This window comes from Prunus avium, chromosome 6, assembly GCF_965620075.1.
Source record: "Prunus avium chromosome 6, drPruAviu1.hap1.1, whole genome shotgun sequence".
NCBI classification, from domain to species: domain Eukaryota; kingdom Viridiplantae; phylum Streptophyta; class Magnoliopsida; order Rosales; family Rosaceae; genus Prunus; species Prunus avium.
Genome location: NC_142289.1, coordinates 15,581,821 through 15,604,673, shown reverse-complemented (window position 1 = coordinate 15,604,673; position 22,853 = coordinate 15,581,821). Strand labels below are relative to the sequence as shown.

General features: G+C 39.5%; 1 protein-coding gene and 2 long non-coding RNA genes across 4 annotated transcripts; 1 reads left to right on the top strand and 2 right to left on the bottom strand.

Annotated features, from left to right (window-relative positions):
- Window positions 1-960: 960 nt before the first annotated feature.
- On the bottom strand, window positions 961-7,402 carry LOC110757019 (uncharacterized). 2 transcript variants are annotated; one of them, XR_015836693.1, is made up of 2 exons: window positions 7,067-7,402; window positions 961-1,266 (listed from the first exon to the last, which is right to left on the bottom strand). It is a non-coding gene; the product is annotated as an uncharacterized LOC110757019 (long non-coding RNA). The 2 variants fall into 2 exon arrangements; XR_015836694.1 differs by lacking the exon at window positions 7,067-7,402 and adding an exon at window positions 1,637-2,157.
- Window positions 7,403-7,967: 565 nt separating this feature from the next.
- Window positions 7,968-9,142, bottom strand: LOC148293779 (uncharacterized). Its single transcript, XR_015836695.1, has 2 exons — window positions 8,622-9,142; window positions 7,968-8,251 (listed from the first exon to the last, which is right to left on the bottom strand). It is a non-coding gene; the product is annotated as an uncharacterized LOC148293779 (long non-coding RNA).
- Window positions 9,143-17,490: 8,348 nt separating this feature from the next.
- Window positions 17,491-22,279, top strand: LOC148293778 (uncharacterized). The gene is made up of 8 exons (XM_088255779.1): window positions 17,491-18,260; window positions 18,336-18,485; window positions 18,571-18,768; window positions 18,881-19,728; window positions 21,233-21,317; window positions 21,428-21,523; window positions 21,608-22,056; window positions 22,138-22,279. The coding sequence occupies exons 1-8, from the start codon at window positions 17,499-17,501 to the stop codon at window positions 22,277-22,279; spliced, it is 2,730 nt and encodes a 909-aa protein (XP_088111905.1). The 5' UTR covers window positions 17,491-17,498.
- Window positions 22,280-22,853: the final 574 nt, after the last annotated feature.

Below are 22,853 nucleotides of genomic sequence, written 5' to 3'. Positions count from 1 at the left end.
CTTTACAAATAATAGACGACGGTGAATCACCGTCATAGTTTTGACCTTCAAAAGATAGCGGTCGATTTAATGACAGTTTTCAAAAGTAAAAGACGATGGTTTTTCCCCGTCGTCTATTTCAATTTTTGTAGTAGTGAGAATAATTTGTAGAAATAAAGTGTATATAATAATGATGGAGATCTGCATCATGACAAATAACACAAAGTGATTAGCACATGAAATAATAAATAAGGGAAATCATACCTTTTGCCAATCTTGAAACAAGCAGCTTCACATTTTATGAGGTTGGACCCTTCGTCCACCTAAATGTGACAAATTTTGAGCTTGGACCTTTCGTCCATCTAAGCTTGACAAAAATTGAGCTGGGACCTTTCGTCCATATAGGCTCCATAAAAATTGAGTTAGGACCTTTCGTCCATATAAGCCTGATAAAATTGAGCTTGCACCTTTCATCCATATGAGCCTAATAAAAAGTTGAACCTTTCGTCCTACAGAGCTTGATAAAAATGGAGCTTTGAACTTTCGTTCGTACGAGCTCAATAAACAATTGAGTCGGGATCCTTCGTCCTCTAGAGCTCGATAAAAATGTAGCTTGAACCTTTCGTCCATATGAGCTCGATGAAAAATTGAGCCGGGACCTTTCATCCTCTAGAGCTTGATAAAAATCGAGCTTGGACCTTTCGTCCATATGAGCTCGATAAAAAGTTGAGCAAAGACCTTTCGTCCTCTAGAGGTCGATAAAAATGGAGCTTGGACCTTTTGTCCATATAAGCTTGAAAAATCTCAAGGTTTGACCTTTTGTCCACTCAAGCTCCCACTCGGGGTTGCTTAACAATTGGAGAAATTTCAATGTTGAATAGTTGGTTGTCTTCTCGATGAAATTGTCACGCCCCGAATTTTCAACAACAATTAATCTGCAAAATTAAACAGAACAACCAACGATCCGGGACGCGAAGCTCGGAACCTTCAACAAAAGTACCTAGAAATTTAAACTTTTCTTTTTTGATACAACACCACTGTTCCGAACCACAATGTCAATAATGACTCAACTCTTCTGAGTCAAATATTACATTACAAACTCACAACATAAATGAACAATCATCATTTTACATAATATGCTCCTCAGAGCTTATTTCACACAGCGGAAGTCTAACACTCACCAACACTCTCACACCACACTTTACAGTATGTGGAACCACCAATGAGCCTCCTGCTCCTCACCTTAATTCTCCTGCTCACCGTCTCTACCACCTGCAGGATTTTCCCCTACACCATTGAATAGTGCACCGGGTTCACCACAGAACAACCCGGTAAGCTTTCTAAAGCTCGTATGAGTAAACCACGTCCACAGTATAATATGTCAATTTCACATAATATACAAACACATGCACTTTCATTAGCACACCACAATCCTTGTATAACCAAGGTAATCATAATCATCAATATCATCACAATCACAATTCTTTTGTTTTATTTAAAGAACTGTTACGATCACCACCTGTGACCACACCAAAACTCTTTATTTCAAAGTAGTTTTCACACGTCAATTGTTTGACAGATAGAAGAGAGAATACTATGAACCTCTAATCTATAACACTACAAAACACCATAGTAGTGTTCACTCATGATTACACACCAGTCATGAGTACTAGATGGCGCCAGACTAGAGCTCTAACTGTTCTTGGGTCTTGCTCCCTAGGGTAATTTATCCCTCATTATTTGCCACGAGAATGCCCACCTGACAAACTCAGAAGGGATTCAAGGTATTCTCACCTAAATCCATCAACACCAAAACATCAACACCAAAACACCAACGCCAAAACAATATAAAATGTAGTTTCACATTAAACATTGTTTTATAGCCAAATACACCAATCACAGCAATATATATTTATTATATATATTTATGTGGTTATTCACGAATGAATTTCCACCATACATCCACAACATATGTTATATGGTTAAACACCAAAATCTCCAATAATAATAATTAATTCAAAACAAAATATATTTCAATTACCTCATGAACCGTTGATGAACAAGTTCATGTGTTTTAAATCAATTAAGCATTTTATAAAATCACAACCAACATGTTAATTATAGCCATTAACATTATCCAAGGTCACCTTATAATAAATATAATAATTCGTGATTTTACTCACGATTAGGATGGTTTTACTCACCTCTCGTCCAAGCTGCGTCTTCAACAACTTAACGAATCAGCAATCTCAAACCTCAACGAGCAACTCAAACTCCAACAGTACCTAAGCAAAGTACATAGCTCAACTTAGCACAAAACTCCAAAATCCAAGATTTCGCATCTAATGACGAAATTGCCCTTTGGACCAACCGGGAATCCAAAGTGATCAAATCTCATCAAACCAACTCCAAAACTGTGACGTACGTGTTGTCGACGTCAAATCATGACCAATGACACCCATTGTCCAAAAGGTCACTATTTGGGTCCAGTGGGTCCCACATGTCTAACCGACACTCCAAAAATCCGCCTTTGGCCCACAACCTCGGATTCCAAATCCGATCTCACCAATGGACTCTAAATAGTCCCAACATCACCCTGCAACAATTTGGGCCCAATCCAACGGTCGGATAATTCTACATTACACGATCGAAATGGCGATCGCTCGCCTTAACTTTGAAATTTAATAACTTAAGATCGGGACGTACGATCATCCATCTGTCTGAACCTACAGACTCCTCACAACACCAGCTACAACATAATTAAAATTGGACACGATCCAACGGTCCGATCATCTCCAATCAAGGGTCCACATTTGTGAGGCTCCGATCGTCGATTAAACGACGGAATCTCAACAATTTTAAACATACAAACATGTTCAATTACTCCAGAACTACATTCTGTCTCTAAAGCCCTAACTCAGAATCGCCACCCAGCGCCGCCACGCGCCGCCACCGCCGGTGGTGGTTCGGGTACTATTCCGGCGACTAACCACCCTAAAATCGCCGGTGAAGACCTATGCCAAAATGTTCGTAATACTGAGTAGAACAACTTTAATTCTTACCTCGAGGTCCAATTCGAAGCGTAAGTGACTCAAACTGCCTGTTGAAGTTGCTGATTTCACTATTGACGAACCAACTTCGCGGCGTTGCCCAGCCTTCACCGCACCTCCGATGGCTCCTATTCTTCTTGGGTTATGTTCACAAGATAGCAGGCTTCCTATCTGGGTTGGTGGTGTCGATCACTTCCACCGTACGCCGCCGCAGCAGCCGCCGGAAATCGCCTCTCCGATGAGCTCTCAAACCTCCGGATTCAATTGCAATTTCTGAATCCTCAACAGTGTCCATCTGAAATTTATAGGCAAAGTCTCTGTTTGCAATTTAGTCCCTGAAACTTCAAACGAGTATAACTTCTTTGTTTCAACTCGGATTCACGAACCGTTTGCGCCTACGCGTTCGTGAGATCAATCTCGATTTTCCAAATCAAAAATCATAATTTTCTCGCTTCAATTTCTTGTACTTCCTTTGTAAAATCATAAACTTAATCATAAAGGTATTTTGTCCCAAATTGAGATTAAGTCACTTAATTCCAATATTTCCACACCAAACCAAAATCATACAACATCCAAAATAGTCACACGACTTAATAATATTTTCCACAAAAATAATAAAACCAAATATTATTTTTGAGGGTATTACATTCTACCCTCCTTAAAGGAATTTCGTCCCGAAATTCAACCCGCTTCGTCCTAAAAAAGATGAGGATACTTCTTCCTCATTTCAGACTCCAATTCCCAAGAGGCATCACCCTCGTCATGGTGACTCCACAACACTTTGACTAAATCCACTTGAGCTGTTCTAAGCTGTTTGGTCATCCTGTCCAAGATGCGTACAGGTGCCTCTACATAAGTTGCATCTCCATTGACTTCAACAGTACCGTAATCAATTACGTGTGAAGCATCCTTAATATACCTCCTCAACATTGACACATGAAACACGTTATGGACACTTGACATCATTGGAGGTAATGCCAACCGATATGCCAACTCACCGACCTTATCTAGAATCTCAAAAGGTCCAACAAATCTGGGAGATAACTTCCCTTTCTTTTTACCAAATCTTATTACTCCCTTCATTGGTGAAACCTTCAAAAACACATGGTCACCAACTTCAAATTCCACACTCCGCCGTTTCTTATCTGCGTAACTCTTCTGACGGTTCTGTGCTGTACGAATTCTATCTCTGATGATAGAAACCTTCTCTGTAGTCTCTTGAACTACCTCAGTATGCATTACTTTATTATCACCTACCTCAGCCCAACAAACAGGTGATCTACATGGCCTTCCATACAATGCTTCATACGGTGCCATACCAATACTAGAGTGATAACTGTTGTTATAGGCAAATTCTATCAGAGCCAAATATTCATCCCAACTTCCCTTGAAGTCCAAGACACATGCCCGAAGCATATCCTCCATCACTTGATTCACTCGTTCAGTTTGACCATCAGTTTGAGGATGAAAAGCTGTACTCATATCCAATCTAGTTCCCATGGCCTTTTGGAAACTACTCCAAAACTTAGAAGTGAAACGAGCATCCCTATCCGAGACAATGGATATAGGAATCCCGTGTAGTTTCACCACCTCACGAATGTAGAGCTTACTCAGTGTGTCCACTGAATACTTCATAGATACAGGCAGAAAATGTGCTGATTTCGTTAGTCGGTCCACAATAACCCAAATTGCATCGTGACTCTGTTTAGTCTTAGGCAATCCCACAACGAAATCCATAGCAATATTTTCCCATTTCCAAACAGGAATAGATAAAGGTTTCAACAACCCTGATGGCCGTTGATGTTCTGCCTTCACCCGTTGACAAGTTAGACATTTAGTCACATACTGTCCCACCTCCCTTTTCATAGCAATCCACCAGAATTGTCTCTTAAGATCCTTGTACATCTTAGTACTTCCTGGATGAACCGTATACTTAGAACGATGAGCTTCATCCAAAATCTCTCTCTTAAGATTCTCAGATTCAGGCACGCACAACTTCCCTCTGTATCTCAAACCACCATCACTCCCAATTGTCCACTCAGAAGGACCTATAAAAGTTGGTTCAATTGTTAACTCAACCATTTTAGCTTGCATTCCCACATCTTGAGCTTGCTCTTGAATCACCTTACTAATCAAGCTAGGTTGAACTGTCATACTCCCCAGAAAAATATCTCCTCCAACTGTAGTTGGTACTAGGTCCACCTCTGTTGCCATTTCCAGCATTCTCCACTCCTGTGCCATTACAGATGCGACCACTCCTCTAGGCTTGCGACTCAATGCATCTGCAACAACATTAGCTTTCCCTGGATGATATTCCAACGTGAAATCATAATCCTTTATGAGTTCCATCCATCTCCTTTGCCTCATGTTTAGCTCCTTTTGAGAGAAGAGGTACTTTAAACTCTTATGGTCTGAAAAGAGTTCAAACTTCTCACCATACAAATAATGCCTCCAAACTTTCAAGGCGAACACTACTGCAGCCAATTCTAAATCATGTGTAGGGTAGTTTCTCTCATGCACCTTCAGCTGTCTAGATGCATAAGCAACCACTTTACCATTCTGCATCAACACACATCCCAAACCCTGAAGAGACGCATCACTATAAATCACCAATCCTCCTCCTCCCGAGGGAATTGTCAACACCGGAGCAGTAGTCAATTTCTTCTTCAGTTCCTTGAAGGCTTTCTCACAATCCTCATTCCAAATGAACAACACATCTTTCCTTGTCAACTTGGTCAAAGGTGCAGCAATACTTGAGAAATCCTCAATAAACCTCCGATAATAACCGGCCAAACCCAAGAAACTACGAATCTCAGTCACAGTAGCAGGCTGTTTCCACTCCATAACTGCTTCCACTTTAGAAGGATCCACTGATACCCCATCCTTAGAAACCACATGGCCGAGAAATTTTACTTTATCCTGCCAAAAATCACACTTTTCATACTTGGCATACAACTGATTCCTTCTTAGTGTTTCCAAAACAATTTCAAGATGCCGATCATGATCTTCATCATTCTTTGAGTAGATCAAAATATCATCCACAAACACCACAACAAAATCATCCAAGTAAGGACCGAATATTCTGTTCATCAAATCCATAAACACAGCAGGTGCATTAGTCAACCCAAAAGGCATGACAACAAACTCATAATGTCCATACCTGGTTCGAAATGCTGTCTTAGGAATATCTTCCTCCCTCACCCTAACTTGGTGATATCCTGACCTCAAATCAATCTTTGAGAACACAGTTGCCCCCTTCAACTGATCAAACAAATCTTCAATCCTTGGCAACGGATACTTATTTTTAATCGTCACCTTGTTTAACATTCTGTAATCCACACATAATCTCAGTGTGTGATCCTTTTTCATCACAAATAGGACAGGTGCACCCCAAGGTGATGTACTCGGTCTAATGAACCCTTGTGCCACTAAACCATCAATTTGAATCTTGAGTTCTTTCAACTCGGTAGGTGCCATTCTATATGGAGCCTTTGATATTGGTGACGTTCCCGGAATCAATTCAATAGTAAACTCCACTACCCTCCTTGGAGGCAAACCCACAATATCTTGGAAAACATCCTGATACAAAGATACTTTAGGAACATCTTCCAATGCCAGAACTCGTTCTACTCTTTCCACAAGAGCTAGAAACCCAAACTTCATAGTTGCATCAGTTTTAATGCACCTATGCCGAACCACCGCTTGTCCAGGAGTATGAAATGACACTAACATTCCATGACAATCAATTACAGCATGATTACACCGTAACCAGTCCACACCAAGTATCATATCATACGAGTTATTATCCAGAATAATTAAATCAGCAAGGAACTCCTTGTTACCAATCAACAATGGGCAAGACTCACACACCAAAATCAATTTCACAGAATTACCCAAAGGTGACTCAACAGTTAAAGGTACACCAAGCAATTTAGGAGTTAATCCCAACGCATTCACAACAGATCGAGAGATAAAAGAATGTGATGCACCAGTATCAAACAAAACCCTCACAAGATTATGAAAGAGAGTTATTGTACCTTCCACACCAGTGTTCCCCTGCCTTTGACCCACGGCAAAGACTCTGGCATTTCCTTGTCTTTGTTGTCTCCCCGGTTTGTTTTCACTCTTGCAATTCTTAGCAATATGTCCTGGCTGACCACAAGTAAAGCATGTATACACCTTAGGCTTGGTGCAGTTTATTGACAGATGACCCACCTCACTGCAGTTATAACATCTAATGGGCCCAGCTTGCTTAGCATGTGCCTCATTTTTTGTCGCAGTCAGGTACCCCGTCCTCTGCTTCTTGCCAACACCTCCCTGATTCCCAGTGGTGCTACTTTGTGCTGGCGCCTTTCCTTTCCCCTTGACATCTCTCTTGAACTCATTATTATTTGCTTCGATAGAAGCTGCACACTCCACCAAATCCACCAATTTCGTATGGCGGAAACCAGTCACCATCTTTTTCACATAAACATTCAAACCCCTTTGAAACTTCTGGGTTTGTTGCAACTCACTTAGAGGGTCTGCAAAACGAGACAACTCAGCAAACCGTGCCTCATACTCCCTCACAGTCATGGTCCCTTGCGTCAAGTTTATGAACTCCATTTGTAATTCCTCTAATACCTAAACCCGTCTTAGAGTTAAACACCATACAGGTCTCCCGAACTTACCCAAAGTTCCGACAAGGCAAAACAATTGAGCAGTTAGCAAACTGTCAGAGCTGACCATAAGCTCTAACACTCCATCAGAGCAGAACCATAAGCTCTAACACTCCATCAGAGCAGAACCATAAGCTCTAACACTCCATCAGAGCAGAACCATAAGCTCTGATACCAAACTGTCACGCCCCGAATTTTCAACAACAATTAATCTGCAAAATTAAACAGAACAACCAACGATCCGGGACGCGAAGCTCGGAACCTTCAACAAAAGTACCTAGAAATTTAAACTTTTCTTTTTTGATACAACACCACTGTTCCGAACCACAATGTCAATAATGACTCAACTCTTCTGAGTCAAATATTACATTACAAACTCACAACATAAATGAACAATCATCATTTTACATAATATGCTCCTTAGAGCTTATTTCACACAGCGGAAGTCTAACACTCACCAACACTCTCACACCACACTTTACAGTATGTGGAACCACCAATGAGCCTCCTGCTCCTCACCTTAATTCTCCTGCTCACCGTCTCTACCACCTGCAGGATTTTCCCCTACACCATTGAATAGTGCACCGGGTTCACCACAGAACAACCCGGTAAGCTTTCTAAAGCTCGTATGAGTAAACCACGTCCACAGTATAATATGTCAATTTCACATAATATACAAACACATGCACTTTCATTAGCACACCACAATCCTTGTATAACCAAGGTAATCATAATCATCAATATCATCACAATCACAATTCTTTTGTTTTATTTAAAGAACTGTTACGATCACCACCTGTGACCACACCAAAACTCTTTATTTCAAAGTAGTTTTCACACGTCAATTGTTTGACAGATAGAAGAGAGAATACTATGAACCTCTAATCTATAACACTACAAAACACCATAGTAGTGTTCACTCATGATTACACACCAGTCATGAGTACTAGATGGCGCCAGACTAGAGCTCTAACTGTTCTTGGGTCTTGCTCCCTAGGGTAATTTATCCCTCATTATTTGCCACGAGAATGCCCACCTGACAAACTCAGAAGGGATTCAAGGTATTCTCACCTAAATCCATCAACACCAAAACACCAACACCAAAACACCAACGCCAAAACAATATAAAATGTAGTTTCACATTAAACATTGTTTTATAGCCAAATACACCAATCACAGCAATATATATTTATTATATATATTTATGTGGTTATTCACGAATGAATTTCCACCATACATCCACAACATATGTTATATGGTTAAACACCAAAATCTCCAATAATAATAATTAATTCAAAACAAAATATATTTCAATTACCTCATGAACCGTTGATGAACAAGTTCATGTGTTTTAAATCAATTAAGCATTTTATAAAATCACAACCAACATGTTAATTATAGCCATTAACATTATCCAAGGTCACCTTATAATAAATATAATAATTCGTGATTTTACTCACGATTAGGATGGTTTTACTCACCTCTCGTCCAAGCTGCGTCTTCAACAACTTAACGAATCAGCAATCTCAAACCTCAACGAGCAACTCAAACTCCAACAGTACCTAAGCAAAGTACATAGCTCAACTTAGCACAAAACTCCAAAATCCAAGATTTCGCATCTAATGACGAAATTGCCCTTTGGACCAACCGGGAATCCAAAGTGATCAAATCTCATCAAACCAACTCCAAAACTGTGACGTACGTGTTGTCGACGTCAAATCATGACCAATGACACCCATTGTCCAAAAGGTCACTATTTGGGTCCCGTGGGTCCCACATGTCTAACCGACACTCCAAAAATCCGCCTTTGGCCCACAACCTCGGATTCCAAATCCGATCTCACCAATGGACTCTAAATAGTCCCAACATCACCCTGCAACAATTTGGGCCCAATCCAACGGTCGGATAATTCTACATTACACGATCGAAATGGCGATCGCTCGCCCTAACTTTGAAATTTAATAACTTAAGATCGGGACGTCCGATCATCCATCTGTCTGAACCTACAGACTCCTCACAACACCAGCTACAACATAATTAAAATTGGACACGATCCAACGGTCCGATCATCTCCAATCAAGGGTCCACATTTGTGAGGCTCCGATCGTCGATTAAACGACGGAATCTCAACAATTTTAAACATACAAACATGTTCAATTACTCCAGAACTACATTCTGTCTCTAAAGCCCTAACTCAGAATCGCCACCCAGCGCCGCCACGCGCCGCCACCGCCGGTGGTGGTTCGGGTACTATTCCGGCGACTAACCACCCTAAAATCGCCGGTGAAGACCTATGCCAAAATGTTCGTAATACTGAGTAGAACAACTTTAATTCTTACCTCGAGGTCCAATTCGAAGCGTAAGTGACTCAAACTGCCTGTTGAAGTTGCTGATTTCACTATTGACGAACCAACTTCGCGGCGTCGCCCAGCCTTCACCGCACCTCCGATGGCTCCGATTCTTCTTGGGTTATGTTCACAAGATAGCAGGCTTCCTATCTGGGTTGGTGGTGTCGATCACCTCCACCGTACGCCGCCGCAGCAGCCGCCGGAAATCGCCTCTCCGATGAGCTCTCAAACCTCCGGATTCAATTGCAATTTCTGAATCCTCAACAGTGTCCATCTGAAATTTATAGGCAAAGTCTCTGTTTGCAATTTAGTCCCTGAAACTTCAAACGAGTATAACTTCTTTGTTTCAACTCGGATTCACGAACCGTTTGCGCCTACGCGTTCGTGAGATCAATCCCGATTTTCCAAATCAAAAATCATAATTTTCTCGCTTCAATTTCTTGTACTTCCTTTGTAAAATCATAAACTTAATCATAAAGGTATTTTGTCCCAAATTGAGATTAAGTCACTTAATTCCAATATTTCCACACCAAACCAAAATCATACAACATCCAAAATAGTCACACGACTTAATAATATTTTCCACAAAAATAATAAAACCAAATATTATTTTTGAGGGTATTACAGAAATTGTAGAATGTCCTTCTAGAATAATATGTCAAATCCAAGTAGCAAAATAATGATGGGACTCCAATAAAAAACCCTAGTTATGGAGCTAAGATAGCCTTGCAGGATAAAGAAAACTTCTACTTTGATATTATTCAAGACACTGGCAATCTTGTAATCCCACTTGAATTCAAACTACATGAGGAGTTGATGTTTTGATTACAAACAAATTGTAATCAAATTGGATTTGCAGTAGGATTTTGTATCCTAATCAAACTTGGAGCCAAATTATAGTGAGAGTCCAAATTGTAATTGGAGTTGGACGTGAAATAGGATTTTGTATCCAAGTTGGAGTTGGATGTGAAATAGGACTTGGTATCCTAGTTGGAGTTGGTGTCAAAGTTGTAATTGGAATCAAATTGTAGTCGCAACCAAATTGGAGTCGGATGTGAAATATGGTCCACATCCTAATTGGAATTGGTGTCAAGTTGTAGTTGGAACCAATTTATAGTTGCATCAAAGTTGTAGTTGATGTAAGACTTTCTAACACTAGGATAGAATCCTTCTTTGACTGTAAAGCACGTCAGCCAATTGAACGCACATTTTGAGCTCATTCTACAATAAAATTCTAGACAAGTATAAGAATTGTAGCTCTATCTCTTAGCTTTCCAGGCATATATCGTACATCACTAGGAAAAATTAGCAAGGTCTTTGATGGACATATTTTATATTATATATTTAACCCTATTCTTAGTATATTTTGGTTAATATTTTGGAAGAATTTTGATAATTTGAATTATATTTTCAATATAGGACTTTCGACTTCCTCTGGAGCAAAGCATAAACAAATGGACGAATTTTGAAGTAATTCCAGTTGGAGGATGTTCGTGAGTCACTTAGCTTGATCGTATCAAAATTTCAGATTTTTCTACCAAGCGGTTATTCTCTGGCAATAAAATAAAGGAGCAGTGTGCAGTGCTGGAATAGTGACGTGTTGGGCTTTTATTGCGTTTTGGAGCCCAAGATGACCTCAAATGGGTTCGTGGCCTTCTGGAGAAGTGTTCAGAACGTTTTTATCTTTAAAACAAGCTATCTTGGGCCTGATTTGGAGGATATTTGAGCCCAAAACGTGGCTGGACAGATTGTTGACAGATTCTCCTAGTCCAATTTGGATTTTATATCCTAGTAGTATTTTATTTTAACCTAGTTTCCTTGTGGGGATTAGGAGCTGAGTTTTAGGAGGTATTTAAACTATTTTTCACAGCAAATTTAAGACATCTTTTTTTTGGCTTTTGGAACGCGACTTTTGCTAGGGTTTTTGAAGAACTTCTACTTCAAGGTGTTTTTATTCTTATTCATGGGAATGATATTTTCTTGGGTTTTAGTTATGAGTATGCGTAACTAATTCCTTTTGCTAGGGCGAGGCCATAAGCCTTAGCATGAATATGTAATTTTATTATTTTGCTTATGAATGGATGCATGTTTGCTTTGAATTATTAATCACTGTGTTTAAAACTATCTATCTATTTTAATGACTGATCACCATTAGGATATTTAGACAAGTAATTTGATGCAATTTTTGTTGGCACATCACCCTGAAATTGAGGAGGGCTTCTTTCGATTAATAATTGTAAGTTCACTTAAGGCAAACATCACGCTCTTAAGGATTGCATGGTTTTTCAAAGGGTTTTCACAAAGCTTAATGAGTCTTGCATGTTTATATTTGATATGAACATCACAAACGGATTGCATGTTAGATATACGTTTTCGCTTGAACATCACAAGGAAAATATGCATTAGGAAAACCTAACCTTCAAAGCATATATGTGGAACTTCATAAGTAACTGATAAAATTGCATAGGATTGTAACGGCGACGGCTAAACCCTAGTTTCTCTCTATATTGTTAATTTTAAAAACATTTTTATTCTCTGCTATTATTACCTCCCAACTTTCAGATTTCTTTTATTGTCAAGTTAATCTTTTCAAATTCATAAATTTCACATCTTTGATAAAATCTATTTAGTTATTAATTAAGAGTTAGTTTAATTACAAATTAGTCAAACAATCTTTGGGGACAACGACCTTGCATGAGCATCTATACTACAATATCCTTGTATTCTTGCAAGTATTTTAAGTGATTTTAACCCTGTTTGTGCAGGTACTAAAAATCCTATCAGTCTTCAAACCTTCAATCTCCCACAACAATGCAATTCTGACGGGATCACAACTAAAGTTGTCTGGACTTGAAATTCTGGAACAATTGGCTTCATGAACAATTCTAAAAATTTCACACAATGATCTTTGATGCCTTAACTTTCTACTCCAATTTTCCTTGTGCTAAAATTCTTAACGAAAAGTTGATAATCTGTCAAAAGCCTTCCAAATGCGCAGAAAAGCTATCAGTAGTTGTAAGAAAACTCTTTTTTTCCTCGTTCGTCTGGACCTTTGTTTCCTTTGGTGCTGGAGTCGTTGGAGGCACCTTGGCTAAAACATTGGCTCATGAGAAGAGTGAGAACCATGCCTCATGTTGTACTAAAAATAGATGTACATATAATGGACCAATCTAAATGAAGCCGTGTTGAATATGCAATGTACTTTGCTGTTGGAATTTGGTGTTGTTGCCTTGAGAAGTCTCTTGGCAGGGTGTGCCGTACAATATTCCCCCAATATGGTTGTCTTTAAATGAGCTAAGGCATGCGTTGCTGAGTGATTCTAAATTGCTGGATTTCGACTTTTAATTATGTATGACAAAACTTTGAATGGTGCTTGGACAAGAAAGTGGGCTCTTATTTATTCAATAATATAGTCTATTGCCAATGTTAAGATTTGCACCCTCCTATTAGATATCAAAATAAATAAGGAAGGGTATACTAGTGATTCGCCCCCTAAACTTGCACCTAACTTTCAATTAACCCCCTATCCTTTTTTTATTTATAGAAAATTAAGGATATGAACTCTCTTTTTTAGCCAATTCCCCCTCTCTGTCTAAATCCACAACATTTCATCCAATTTGCTGTTAAATATGAGGGCAAATTGGTCATTTCCATTTGAAAATAAAATAAAATAATTTAAATTTTGAAATAATAATAATAGAAATAAAGTTTATAAATAAAAAAAAACAAAAAAAAACCTCACCTGCCATATCTCTCTGTCTCTCTCTGTCTCTCTCTATCTCTCCCACTCTCTACAATCCCTTCTTCCCCAAATCAACCACAGCCCCAAACACAAACGCCACAAAACCCCGAAAACCAACCCTAAGACGACGCTGTTCCCGGCGACAAACACAAGCGATCGTCCCCCCTCTATGGAAGACCAGCCTATGCTCCTACTTCAGGTGCAAGTCCGCTTCTGCTGGAGAAGGAGGACGATGCGAATAGAAGACCAACCTCTGCTCCTACATGGGACCCGACCTCCGAGCTCGCAAAGAAGTGACAGTTGGAGGTGGAGGACGATGTGAATGGGGGTCTGTGGGTGGGGATAAGGTTTTCTTTTTGGTTTTTTGGATGTGGGGGTGGGTTGCAGTTGGGGAAGGGGGTGGATCATTGGCTGCTGTGATGGCATTGGACTAGTTGAGTTGAGGGATAGGGAGGAGTTGTTCTGTGTCAGTGACATGAGTGGTTGGTTGTGGTGATTGGGTGTGTAGCGTAAATTTTTTGGGGGAAAAGAGAGAGAGAGTGTGTGTGTGGTGGCTGTAAGAGGGTGGGCTACTAAAAGGGGATGTGGCTGTGGGGAAGGGGGTGGCCTTGGGTCTGGGGTTAGGTAAGAGGTCTGGTGATGCAATGGTGGGGAGAGGTGTGGTGGTGATGTCGAAGAAGAAAGGTGATGGTTGTTGGGAGGGGGTTTTTTTTTTCCCTTCTCTTTTCTTTAATTTTTTCCCAAAAAGATATTTAATTTGTAATGATTTAACAGAAAATTGGATGAAATGTTGATGATTTAGACGGCAGGAGGGAAATTGACGAAAAAAAAGAGTTCATATCCTTAATTTTCTAAATAAAAAGAAGGATAGGGGGCTAATTGAAACCTAGGTACAAGTTTAGGGGGTATTTCACCAGTTAACCCAATAAGGAATATACCCTTATCTTTTGGTAAAGATGCACATGTGTATCTTTGGATTGGAATGGTGGTCTACTTCTTGAATATATATCATTAAAGATGGTCACACTTGGAAGCCCGCAAATTAAGGAGAAGAAGATGGACCAACGCAAAGAAGGTGGCAAGAACATTAGAGCAAGTGACACAAGAGATTACGTGGTTCATCCATAATTGAGCTACATCCACAGGGTGTTGGGTATTTTCACTATTGAATGAAGTACAAAGGTATAAAGTGTTTGATCCTCACAACCCATATCCCAATTACACTCATAACATTCATAATTGTGATGAACAAGATCAAACATCAATATAGTAGGGTTGAGTTATCGCCGGAGGAACCCCCCTCAAGTTTGAGAGTTGCCTTTATATAATAGCTTGGAGATAATGAAATCCTTGTAGAAGTAGGCTTCCTAATTATTCCTGAAGTAGAAGTCAATATGTGAATAGAATTCCAATTTATATGAAGCTCGGCCCTAAGGTAATTTTACCCACAAACAAAAAGAAAGAATATATTTGGTCCTCCATCAATCAGCTTCAGATTCTCTAGCTAGTTGATGCTCTTGATTACTATTTTTGCAATTTATCATGAATTTAAAACAAAGATGGTAAATATTTGCAACTTACCAATTATGAGGTATAACTAGCTTCATAGGTCCGCCTCCAAATAGCCTCTCATTCATTGCAAGTGAAGGAAGTAAACTTTTAGCTTTGTCATAAGTGATGTAGGCAGTGTTATTTGGTGTCATGGTGCACACACCAGAAACTAAATAGTGCTTCAAGCTCAACTGCCCTTAAATGTTTGTTGTACTGTGAAATCTCTATGGTGATTCTTGTCATCACCATCAATATGGGTATGAAGGAGGAGGGACTAAAGAGAGAATAAGAAGAGTACGCAGCATGGGAAGGGGACTGGTCTGTGGGTCTCACCTCACAAGTGATGAAGAGAACGGGGCAGGAATCTAAATGGGAAGTCAAAAACATTAAAACAAAACAGAATAGAAGTAAGCCCATTAGCAAAACATTACACCAGCCCAAAGAAAAGTTTTATTGCTACGAAATAGAACATTACACCAGGCCAAAGACAAAGACAATTAAACAAGGCCCAACAACATTAAAACAAGGGAAATAGCGGTATATACCACCAAAATTATAATCTCAATTAAAAATACCACCGGCTCCCAATTTTTTTACAACTAACATCTATAAATATACAATTATTGTACACTTATTGCTCAGCTAACACTTTTTCTGTAAATCACCTCTCGCGATCAGGTCTCTCTTTGGCTCCGTCTCTGTTTGGCTCCGTCTCTCGCGCTCTCAGTCTCTGGTCGCTGAGGTCTCACTCTCTCTTCTCTCTTCCTCTGCCAGCGGAATCCATTAATTGAAGATGCATGCCATCGATTACCTGAACCAGGTACTGTTGATCGAGATTTTATTACGGCTTAGGGTTTATGAGTTTGTTTGAAATTGGTTTAGGGTTTAGGGCTTTCTCTGAAATTGGTTTAGTGAGTTCTCTGAAATGGGTATAGGGTTTAGGGGTTTTTCAGGGTTCAGGGTTGCATATTGGATATGGATAAGTTATCTTTGTTTTTCATATTCTGTTGTGATTATTTGGAATTTCAGTTTGGGGATGAATATTGAATGTGTAAACAAAGGGCAAAGAACCATATGCGGGGATGTATATTAGTTTTTGGTGCACAATGGGCTAGTTTAGAAGTTACAGTACCTGCAGATGTGTTGCTTGTGCTATCTTTTAAATGGATTTGAAGAGCCTATACTGAAATAGCAGCTCCTTCCCATTTCCCTTCTCATTCGGGAAGCATTTTCGTGTTAGGCCGTTGGTTTATCAGTGACTTATTTGTTCAAACAATATTGGATGTAACTAGTGTTTCGTATCTAATTGTAGAAACGAATTTGCAGGTTTCTAGTGAGCAGAAGTCACCATAACTTTATCTTTTGGAGAATATTGTAAAGAATAGCGGACGGGACTACATAAAATATTTTGTTGTCAGACTCCCTGAGGTTAGATTTCTGTTTTTTGTGATGCCTCTCATTTCTCAGCATGTTTTTTGTGGTTACGTAATGCAACTTCTTGATTTATTGACATGTAACAATGTCTGAATCAACCTGGAATACACAACATATTTAGTTTGAGGTTTAACTAATGGCAATTGGGATTAAATTATCTTTGATATCCACACTGTTCACTGCTTATGAATTACATTGTTTGTTTCAAATAAAATGATGTTTTTCTGCACAATGTGTCATTATTACCCCCCTGTGTCAAATTGGACGATAGGCTTCACTTTACTTCACTCCGTAGTTACTTTGTAGTCAAAAGTTTTTCCCATTTTTTGCACTTGTAGGTGTATGAAATGGGAAAAACTTTTGTAGGAAGCCTTTTGAAGATAAAATATAAGAGAAGGACGTGGGAAAATATAAGAGCACGGCTTGTGGACAGAAAATGTAACATAAGGAAATTGGAAAATATAAGAGAAGGAAATGGGAAAATATAAGAGCAAGACTTGTGGAGAGAAAAGATAAGGGTTGATTCCACAATGAATGTGTATTTTTTCTGTCATGGGCCATTGGTGAACAAACATGAATGCATATAAAGTTCTATTGGGGCTGTATTGTAGGTTTATCACTGATATATCTAGTGCATATTGCCATGAGATGCATCTGTATTGTGTGTTTATTGCTTGTAATTGTGTATATTTAAAAGGCTTGAAATTATTTGTATAATGGTGGTGTGTAGGGAAATATGGTCTCGAAAGCAAAGTTGATGATTGCTGCGGATGAAAAAATCCAGGGAAAGGCGTTGACCCTTTCCCATACAAAAACAACGATCTGTACAATTAAGGACAAATTTAGTGGGCAACAGTTACAAAGGTTCAAGGACAGTTGTTTTGGCCATTTGTTAGTAATTGAGGACCTGAAGTGGACAACACAAATTATCCATGGCTTGTTGTTGAGAAAGGCAGACCCGAGGACAGTTTCTCAAGTCAACGGGATCAAATTCATCGTTGGCAACAAGGTCATACAGTTCACAGCGCAGCAGTTTTGCGTCATCACAGGGCCGCAGTTTGGAAAGCTTCCCTTCATTCCGACTGCAACTAATGACAACTGCTCATTGAAGAAGAAGTATTTCTGCAACAATAAAACGGTCAGCCTTTCCGAACTCGAACAAGCCTTCATCGACTGCAGTGATGAGGAGGACGTCTTCAAGTTTGGGCTGTTATATTTCGCTGTTTTTGTGCTGTTGGGCAGTGAAAAGCATGTCAACATTGACATGCGCTACTTGAAATTGGCCGAAGATGTTGAAGACTTCCAGAAGTATCCGTGGGGTGCTGTGTCATATGCCAAGACAAATTCGTCATTGTTGAGGGCACTGTGCGCAGAGTACCAGCGAGTCAAAGTGCCCCAGAAAGCCTTAAAAACCCAAAAATCAGCAAAGCAATCCAAGACAATGGCAAGTGGTAGACCAAGGGAGTACCACATAAAAGGATTTGGCTTTGCACTTCAGGTGAGGAAATATCCGTTTATGCATAAGTTCCATTTACTTTGTTTACAGTGATTGATATATTTTTCTTGAAAACAGATATGGGCTTTTGAGGTGTTTCCAGCATTCGCTGCATTGCATATCGTTGTGCGCGAACAGAATGCCCAAGTCCCTCGTATAGTACAATGGAGAATCAATAGTTTGCCTCGTTTTCACGAAGTAATGAGTCAAGTCTTTGAAAATGCAGAGGTTAGTTCTGTTTATAATACTAATGTTATGCTACTGATTCAAATTATAGGTTTAATAATATATTTTTTGTCTCTCTAAATTGCAGGTTGATGTGCAACCTCTCCGCCCATCTGTAATTGAGAAGCAGCAGCCGTATTGGAGTTGGGGTGACGATGTCGACGACACTGAAGAAGTTGTTGAGTTGTTTGGCGATGACGAAGAACCGAAAACCAGCACTTCTCCCTCTGTGCAAGAAAAAGACGAGGACATTGCTGAAACTGCTAGCCGTCCATCGTCTTCTAAGGCAAGCATTACATTTTTTCCAATATATACGTCATAATACAATAGGAAAAACACTGCTGTTGATGGGAAATATTTTCGAAATATTGTAACATTTGCGTTATAACTTAATGCAGGGTAAAATCGCGTCCACTGATTTACGCCTTTTGAAGCGTGAGTTTGAAAGGACAAAGGATGAATTGGCCAAAGTAGCCGATTCGAATCGAGGACTTCGCAAGAGAGTGCATCAGTTGGAAGAAATTGTACGGACGGAGTCCTTGAAACGTGAAACAGAGTCTGCAAAATATAAAAAGTCAGTGGAGGCTTTTGGCAAGACCCTAGCTTCCATGGAACAGTATTTCAAGGGGGAGATAGAGCAGCTGAAAAAAATGAATAGTGGGTTGAATGAGGGTGGGGAAGGACATGAGGACCTCCGTAGTCCTCATATGAATGAAGGACCATTACATGACTATGGTAGTCCGCATATAGAACCGGCAGCAATGGAAACAAAAAGCCCCGGTGATGGAGCCGAACCATCCACAGCCTTGGTAGTCGAAGAGGCACAAATGGTGACTTCCGTTCCTCACTTAGAAGTGCATGAAGCAGCTGAGCATGCACTTCTCGAGAAGCTGCCTACCCCGGAAGATGTGGCCGGGTGTGACGAAATTTGCAAAAGACTGATGTTGTTGTTAGAAGATTGGAAAATAAGTGATAGTATGGCATCGGGAGGTCCGATCAATCCTCCAAGTATACCCAAAGTGAGTATGGCGGTTGAAACAAAAGAAGAGAAAGGTAAAGGCTGTAGACAGAAGCGTCCGTCCCACACTTTGTGTAGTCTATTTACTGATCCGTTGAGGAAGAAGAGGACGATGAGTGTGTCGGATGCGACTGAAACCCCGCCATGTTTTGATCCATCAAAACCCCTTCCCATTGAACATGTGAAGGCAGTAATGGAGTTTTGCATTGGGTGGAAAAATGAGATCAGGTTAGGATTCTTTACCTTCAAAATCCAATCTTCATGTTATGCTAGTATGTGCTGATATAGAAATGAGAGAATTACCAAGTTCGCTTTAATATACATGTGTATATTTGTGATGAACAAAATTCACACTTTGTTAAAGCAAACAAATATTGACTGCTGCTGTTAAATGTATTTTGTTAAATATAGGTACTAAGAAATGTTGAATTGTAGTTTATTATTATAACATTTAGACTCAAAAGAAGACAATAAAAGAGATTTAGAAGGGGTTGTAATAGCGGCTCCTTCCGCCCATGGCATCTGGTCTTCTCCTCCATGTTATGTTCCTCATGTTCCTCGACTCTGCTAGTGTCTTTCCTCAGTGATATTAATGCAGTCGAGGATCTGGAACATTTGGATGGAGCGCAATCGAAGATTTTGTCAGGGTCAGTTAGGAGTAAGGGCTGAGGAGTTATGGGATAGAGTTAAATTCCGGGCTTCTCTTTGGGCATCGGGTTCTAGGCAGTTGAAGGATTATAATTACTCTATAATCTTCAGAGACATGGCTGCTGTCTTAAGATGATGTTACCTAAAGTCTTGTTTTCTTCCTATAGTTTTATCTTCAGTCATAGCTGCCTAGATTTTCTTTAGTTGTTCTGGAGTTTTCCTTTTCATTATTTAATCGATGTTTTTTCCTCTTGATTATCAATAAAACGTTTCTATTGATAACAAAAAATATTAATGCAGTCGAGGATGTTTTTAAACTGTATATGGCAGTTACCTCTTGGATTATGGTTATGTGTTCAAAGAGTTTCTTAATCTGAAACAAATTATTACTCGAACAAAGAATTGAACTTATGGTCACATTTGAAGTGAAGAAAAACAGAGTTGAAATAGAAGACAAATACAATTGCTTGGTTGTCGTTACAATTTCAAGTGGAGAAACAAATAGAGATAAGTAGTTTACCTAAGAATTCTCAATTCGTGCTCAAGGGGACAAAAATGGAGACAAATAAAGTCAAGATGATTGACATGGAGATAAAATCTAACAAGTTTTTTGTTTCCTGTTTTATCATGTTTCTTCATATTTATATGTAGAATTTGAAAGTTTTGTTACAATTGAGGCAAAATTATTCCACTCCCCACTGAAGTAGCTTCCTACTTAGCAACAATTCTATATTTGTCTCACCTAATTGCTACATATAAGTAAATTCTATATTTGTCTGACGTAAGGGCCATATATAACTCCCTCATTGTAGCCGGACTATAGCCGGATTTCAACTTATGCCCGTAGGGCCTCCGCATGACGGCCACGTTATTGATTGCTCACGGCCGAATGTGCTTATAGTATAATTTGACAGCATGTATACGCCTATTATTTTACAATATAAACGATTTGAAATGGGAATTTACGTATTTGCCTAAGTTCTGAAAACTGTTATTTTAAATGGGACAATATTATTTTATATATGTTGTGAAAACTGTTACCACCTAAGTTCTGATCGGGAATTTACGTTTTTGCCTCTTGTAGTGCGGAGGTGCAGCTGGAGTCATGTTCGGTGGGCGCTGATTTTTTCTACAAACTGATCGATGATACGGAATGGATTAGCTCAAGGGTAAGAATACACAATTCTCTACTTTATTACGAGACTTCAATTGTTTTCTAACCTTTATTAAGTGTAAAGTTGTATGAAATTGGGCTGATATTATGTACGTGAACTTTCAGCACTTGGACATGGCAACCTTTCTGATCCGGAAAAGGCAACTCGCGCATCCGTTGGTATTTGGAACTCAGTGGACAACGGCAGATTGTTGCTTGCAGGTAAACATGTTACCATTTAACATTCACTGCTTCATTTTCTTTTGATTGTCATTATGTAATATGGCTTCATTTCAATGTGTGCAGCAATTTCTAGAGCCGGTCAAAGCGACTGGCAAGACACGTCGAGCGAAGAAGGCAGCGGCTGAAAACATCAGTGACCTTACACCCAGCAAGCTGAACAATATACATCACTATGTGCGCGGTACGTGGCAACACGGGTATGGCCAAGCTTGGACAAAAGTTAGGAAGGTCTATTTTCCATATAATCTGCAATTGTCCCACTGGGTTGCAATCGAACTTGATTTCGTCAATCATACTGCAACTGTGTATGACTCGTACTCTGATTTTACCACCACAAAGAAGCTGGTTGGACTGCTTCGCCCTATTTCCGAGACGCTGGCACAAGTGCTGTACAATATGAAGTTTTATGAAGCTTCTGCGCTTGAAGAGGTGAAGCAAAGGGGGCTGCAGATGTCAAGCTTTACGGCATTCTCACTTTGCACCATTGGAGATGTGCCACAACAACGAGATGGGTAAGATTTGTTAATTTAGTGGAGTTTAGAAACTATTTTACATAAATGCAGTTCTAATTTCCCAGCTTATTGGCTTGACAGTGCGTCTTGCGGAATCCTGACCGTAAAATTCTTGGAGCATCTGAGTGCTGGGATTTCGTTGCATACAATTGACCCTTTGAAGACCAAATATTACAGACTGAAGCTTGCAATAGAGGGTTTAAGGGGGGAGGCATATGTATGAGGTATATGTCTTCATGTTTGTGAATTTAGTTCAGTGTGGACTTAGGACTTGGGAATTCACTGTGCTCATGAATTATGTCAGGAACTCGTTTATATGAAGATGCAGACGTCGATGCTTTGCTGGAAATTCCTGCCTTTTTGCTACAGCTACTAGGTGTAGTTATTATGTGTAGCAACCCGGGTCTTTGGCCCTGCTGTATATTGTGAGGTGTAATATTGTACAGTCTAGAAGCAGTGGCTAATTGCCTTACATGGCACACACACTGTTTCAATTTTGAAGGTTACCTATTTTGTACACCTCCATATATAAATATTGTTGCTCTTTATGGATGCTTTTGTAGCCATTGTTCACATTTTGTGTCTGTGGTTTTGTTTGCAATTTATGTGATATAGGTCAATTTCATTTCCTGCACTGGGAATCTGTTAGTGGACTTACTGAAGCATACAGCTTTCTTAAGATTTCGCAATTTAGTTTTGACTTAGTTCGTTTTCAATAATGTCGGCAGCAATTCTACTTTTCTGCTTAGCATTATGTTGTTATTGGAATTTGGAACCTCATACTGTGTTTGCTGATC

Coding starts and splice junctions, on each gene's coding strand:
- LOC148293778 (XM_088255779.1), top strand. CDS start 17,499: ATGGTCTCGAAAGCAAAGTTGATGATTGCTGCGGATGAAAAAATCCAG. Junction 18,261..18,335: donor GATTTGGCTTTGCACTTCAG/GTGAGGAAATAT, acceptor TCTTGAAAACAG/ATATGGGCTTTTGAGGTGTT. Junction 18,486..18,570: donor AAGTCTTTGAAAATGCAGAG/GTTAGTTCTGTT, acceptor TCTAAATTGCAG/GTTGATGTGCAACCTCTCCG.